This window comes from Condylura cristata, unplaced genomic scaffold (assembly GCF_000260355.1).
Source record: "Condylura cristata isolate star-nosed mole 26May11 unplaced genomic scaffold, ConCri1.0 scaffold00006, whole genome shotgun sequence".
Taxonomy (NCBI): domain Eukaryota; kingdom Metazoa; phylum Chordata; class Mammalia; order Eulipotyphla; family Talpidae; genus Condylura; species Condylura cristata.
Window position 1 is genome coordinate 14,580,974 of NW_004567107.1, and position 5,719 is coordinate 14,586,692.

General features: G+C 55.1%; 1 protein-coding gene across 1 annotated transcript in view; it reads left to right on the top strand.

The window, feature by feature from the left end:
• AKNA (AT-hook transcription factor) overlaps nucleotides 1-5,719 on the top strand; it is a 37,607-nt gene that overhangs the window by 11,475 nt on the left and 20,413 nt on the right. The window contains exons 5-6 of the mRNA XM_012721610.1: nucleotides 4,335-4,491; nucleotides 5,145-5,299. Coding sequence (XP_012577064.1) covers nucleotides 4,335-4,491; nucleotides 5,145-5,299 — 312 coding nt within the window. The remainder of the gene's footprint in view (nucleotides 1-4,334; nucleotides 4,492-5,144; nucleotides 5,300-5,719) is intronic.

Here is a 5,719-nt window from a genome sequence, read left to right on the forward strand (position 1 = left end):
CCCCCACTGGGTGAAGACTGTGTACAGGAGGGTATGAAGGGAGTCACCATCTACCCCTACCCAGCCCAGCCCCCACTCTCACTTGGGAGGAGGCCCTATATGGTATGCTTGGGACCTTCCTGGTTCTGAGGTGACACAGGAAGTGGGGCCTATTGCAGCTGCTGTGGCTTCCTGCCTCGCCTACCCCCGCTTGCCCCATCAGATAGCAGAGAGGAGGGGTGAGACTGACCTGCAACTTCAGCCTCCTCTCAGCGCACGGCTCCCAACCATTGAGGGGCTTCCACTTTCATGAAGGCAGCCTCACTAAGAGGACACAGGGACCCTGCCCCGTGTCCCCTGAGTGCCACCTGAAAGCTCAGGTGAATGTAAAGATGTAAAGGGGGGTTAATCTACCCTTCTTGCTGGAAAGCTCTCACCCCGCTGATGTTTGACTCCTTCCAGCTTCCAGGACTGCTGAGCCTGAGTCAGGGGACAGGGTCTGGGGGGAGCCGGGAGGCCGAGAGGGGCTTGGGCAGACACCTTCTGGGAAAACCACATTGTTTTAAAGATTTATTTATTCATGCATGCAGAACTGGGGTACAGGCCAGAGGTGCAGGGAGTGAGAGGATTCACCAGAGGCAGAGTGGGGAGCAGAACAGGCAGATCTAATGCCATACACTGCTGAGGTCAGGAGAGGTCTGCGGTGCTATGGGGGTCAGCTCCGTGGCTGGGGATTGAACTTGTGCTGCCGTGGCTGTGGTAGCTTCGTAGTGCTGCGCTTTAACCTGTTGCCTCACCAGGGAGAGCCCAGGAGAAGCCACAGTCTATGGCTGTGGACTCTTGCTGGGTTTGAGGAGAAAAGAACTGGCTGCAGGTCCAGCCCTCCAGCGCCCCCATCCTACAGACTGGGGAACTGCAACCCAGGTGGGGCCAGGCTGTAGAAGGTCTTGGTCAAGGACAAGGGCTTAGAACCTCTGTCCCTCCCCCTCCCTGTCCTCCACCCCCCATGTAAGAGAATGAGTCTTGTAAGCAAAGTGCTTGCTGGGCTCCTGAGAGTCGGGGATCCTAGGAGCAGGAGTTGTAACTAGAAGGTTTACTGTGTCCGGGACTGCACAGGCGGGGGTAACTCGGGGAGACAGAGGTGGAGACTCAGACCCCTGTCTTGTGTGTGTGTGCAGCACAGGAGGCCGGAGTGGGTCAGCACCAGCCACGCTCTCCCTGTTGACCCCTGGCCTGAGGCTTCTCCTCAGCAGAGGCTGGGCTGGGCTCTTCCAGAAGCAGGGTCCCCACTCTGACAGCCACCTGGGGAAACAGCACAGGCAGGGCTCACCATCCAACATGCTGAGGACACTGCTCACCCAGCAGGGCCGCTTGCTCTGACTAGGGCCCTGCGGACTTCACACCCCACAGACTTGGGAGACCCAGAGGCCTCCTGCTCCCACTACTGCTTCCTCAGGCTGAGCTAGAGGGTGTGACCCCCTCTCCTGAGGGCCTGCTGGACCCCTCATCAGCTCAGAGCATCAGGAGGAGGGCAGTGGAATGCTGCCAGGCCCCAGGCAGTGGGGAAAACCTCTTACAAGGGGAAACCAAGGCTCGCTCAGGTGGTCTTTGCCCCCACTGGTAAAGGCTGAAAAGTAGGGGATTAAGCCCCTTTCTGCCTGACTCCAGAGTGGGTGCAAGTTTCCCCTGCCTGGGAGGGCCGAGGGCCTGGCACTGGTCTGTGGGGAAGGACAAGGCAGAGTGGTGGCGCTACAGAGGTGATGACTGTAATAAGTGATGTCCACTGATCATGTGCTCAACGAACTTAGGGAAACCGAGGCATAGCGGCTCAGTCATTTGCTTAAGATCACTCAACAGTAGATTCCAGGCTCTGTAGCAGAGGAGGCTGACCCCAGAGGCGCAAAGTCTAGCCTGGGAGCATCGCTGGATCCCAGCTGGGGATAGGGGTCTGGCCAGGGGCCCAGCTGAGGGAAGGGGTGGGGGGGTCCTGGGGCTGGGAGCCAAAGATGGCTGAGTCACTGCCTGGCGGCTCTGTGCTCTGGTGGGGGCTGGCCAGAATTTGCAGTGATCTCACCCACTCAATGCCCATGCCTTCCCCCAGTCCCTCGCCCACATCTGCTGCAGGGGATCCATCCAGAGGGGCAGAGGAGACCAAAATGCATCTCCCAATTAGTGCAGTGACATAACACTGCCTTTCTTAGAGTGCGTGCTGATGTCCGCCAGTAGGTCCAGAGGCCCTGCTGGGGGAGAGGAGGGAATGGGCGTTTTGGAAGACTTGGGGAGCACTTCCTATCTCTCCACCCCCTCCCCTCTGGCCCCATCCAGAAGGTCCATTAGCATTTTAAAGCTGCTGGGGACCCATCTGTGCCTGAGCAGTTAGTTACTCCTTAACCCAGTACTTCCCACACTCACTAGCCTGCCTCCCTCACAGACTCCTGATTAACTCCCCAAGGAGTTTACCCAGCCTCAGGGAGCTCTCTGAGACACCCCAAGCTTGAAAAGGGGGCTCTAGGTCTTTGGGGGGGTTCCCCAACAGTGCCCAGAGACAGGTTTCCTGAAGGATTGCAGTTGTCTACCCCCTCCCCAATTCAACCCCATTCCTCTGTAGTTAGGCTCCTCTTTGATCCCTGCCATGGGGAGCTCTTCCTGGGGTTCCCCAAGTTGGGGAAACTGGGGGAGGGCTGGAGCCATGCCCAGGAAGCATGCAGGTGACTGGGCCTCCCCAGGATTTGGGTCACCTCTGGAGGACAGGCGGTGGCGGGCCTGAGCAGATGGCAGGGGATTATTAAAATCCAGCTTTGTTCTCCTCCAGGCTGGGCCTGAAAGAGGCGGGAGGGTTTAGGGGGGCAAGCCTAGCTGCGCCATTGTCCGAGATGTAGTTAGGACGTGAAGAGCAATTTAAGCAGGAAGGGAGAGACTGCCTATTTGTGAAGTAAGGCTCCCTCCACCAGGCTCACCCCAAACTGCCCACTGCTCTGACCTGGGAGCCGCAGGGGCAGTAAGATAAGCTGGCAGGGGCGGGGCACTGAGACACCAGGGAGAGGGTCTCCCTAATGACCATATGGATGATAATGGTAATGAGCCCACTGACTCCACTGAAGGCGAGGATGGAGATAGTGGTGAATGGGATGATGGCCGGAGGGTGTGGTTGCTGTTTATCAAACACACTTTAGGCACAAAGAGGTTAACCGGCTGCTCTAGAGCTCAAAGGTGGGCAGTGGTAGTGCCTGGAGGTGGACCCAGGCTCTGGAAAACTCACAGTGAAGCCAGGGATCAGCAAACTCTCCCTAGCTGCCAGAGAGCGAGTGTTTTCAGCGTTGCAGTCACGCGGTCTCCGTGGTAACCACTCTGCCTTGCTGTTGGAGCGTGAGCAGCCGAGGACAGAGGACAGTATGTAAACAAATGAGCAGGCCTTGTAAAATAAAGCCTTAGTCCAGAAGCAGATGTAGCTGGCCAGGCCTGCCCCAAGTCAGGGCCTTATGCTGAGCTTCGAACGGCCTTCCTTGGTCATCGGCCCAACTCCAGACTTCTCTCTCTGGCCCGGGCTCGGATGAGTGATGTCTGCTGCAGCTTAGATGTGTTCATTCATTTTTCCTATGCTTTGAGGCAAACAGCCATTCAGTACTTTTTTTTTTTTAAACATTTATTTATTTATGCATACAGAACTGGGGTACAGGCCAGAGGTTCAGGAGTGGTGAGAGGATTCACCAGAGACAAAGCAGGGAGCAGAACAGGCTGACTGACAAAGTACACTGCTGAGGGGAGCAGCGGGCAGATCAGGAGAGGTCTGATCAATCCCCACCTCCAGGGCGTGGGATTGAACTCATGTTGAAGTGGCTTTAGTCTCTTAGTGCTGTGCTTTAACTCACTGTGCCACCAGGGAGGGCCCCTCAGTACTTTTTTTAAATCAAGATGGTGATTAAGATGGAAATAGTTTTACTAGTAACGATAATTTTTAGTGGCTATGTTAAATGTTACATGAATTATCATAATGTTGCATTATTTTATAGTAATTATTAATCTAGGAAGCCATAGGCTTTGAGGACAAAGTAGGCTTTTAAACCTCAGCTCAAAGAAGTGTTGACTGGAGATTTTGAGTGATTTAACCCCTCTGAGCCTCAGTCTCCTCTTCTGTAAAATGGAGACAATGGCCCCTGCCCTGTCTCCCTTTGGGGACAGCTGTAAGGAGGGAGTATAAATCCTGCCTGGTGTTTTGTCCCCACCCAAGGGGTCTACTAAAAGGTAGTGTTTATTTTAATAAAGCGTGTTTGTTGAACACCTCAATGATGGTGTGCATGAAGATGAGGTCTGACGTGGCTCTCAGTTGACCTCTCCTCTTCTCCCCTCCCCAACAGGTGAACCTATACTCGGACCCACCCCAGCCCAGACACAGCATCCACCTGGGCACGGTGCCCCAAGGGACCAAGGTCATGTCCTTTACCATCCCACAGCCCCACTCTGTGGAGCGGTGGTCGAGCCTTGCTGAGACCCAACAGGCCTCCGAGTCCTCAGGTGAGTCCGAAAGAGAACAGGTACCCTGTCTGCTCTGAGGATTCTTGTTCACCCTACTGAGGGCATTGACTTTAGGCCAGGAGAGGGGGGGGCAAGGCCCCTTTCTGAGTCTTCGGACTTGAAAAGATCAAATGGAGATGTGGAAAGTTACCCCCCTCTGAGGCAAAGTACCCTGGGTGGGGCCCTGGCTAGGTTACTTAGCTACTGGGTCATCCTGGGCAAGTTGTGTGAGACATTGTCACCATGGAGCCAGCATGGAGCCAGGCCCTGTGCCCAACCATGTCACCCCTGATTCTGAGACTCCGAACCTAACTTGGTGAGGCACACTCTGCTGTTAGCTCATTGACAGTTAAGGGGACCCAGGCTCGGAACCCCAATGAGCTGGAACACACACTGCTCCAGGGTGGGGCCGGACTTTGAACCTATCTCTTCCTGGTTTGGAGCCTACACTGTTGCCTGAGAGCCCACAGCCAGGTTTGCCAACAGCTGTGTGGTCCTTGTTCGGCCCTGTTAAGTGGGCACGACACTATCCAGACGCTTTCTCGGAGTGGGATGACCAAGCTGTCGTTGGATGGTGGTTTAGTCATTCAGTTTCAGTCTCAGCCCCCCGGGGACTGTCCTTGGCCCCAACATTCAGTGGCTGTGTATTCCAGGCTGGCCATCAGCTCAAGGAGACCTGATCCCTTCCTCCCCCATCAACGCGCCCACCCCAGGGTGGCTTCCAGAGAACCCAGCCATCAGCAAGGAGCAGCCTTCCACCGAGCGGACCCAGGTGCTGGCGTCTCAGGCCAGGCAGTTCCTGGCCAAGGTGAGTGGACCCCCAGCTTTACCAGGTGAGATGTCACTGCTCTGGGGTGAGCAGAGTCTGCTTGGGGGAAAAGACTCCCTGTTGGGCTCACTTGTCTGTCACTTTGTGTCAGAGTTAACTGGGCCACCTTGAAAATATGAGCCACTTCCCTGTGATGAGGCCTCTCAGCGCCAGCCACCCCCTGGCAACAGCCCAGTACTAAGTTCCACCCCTTCTTGGTTTTGTGTCTTCTGGTTGATTCCTGTGGAAGATCTAGCTCTTTCAGGGTTCTGGATGGTACCAGAACCTTCACTCTGCTTTTTCTCTTTAGGATAAGTTATCTCATTTTCTTAGTTGATTTCATGACAGAAATCACATCTCACTTATCTCTCCAAGGGCCTTTATAGTTTCATCAAGCAGCTAAAGTAACTGAACTGTTTG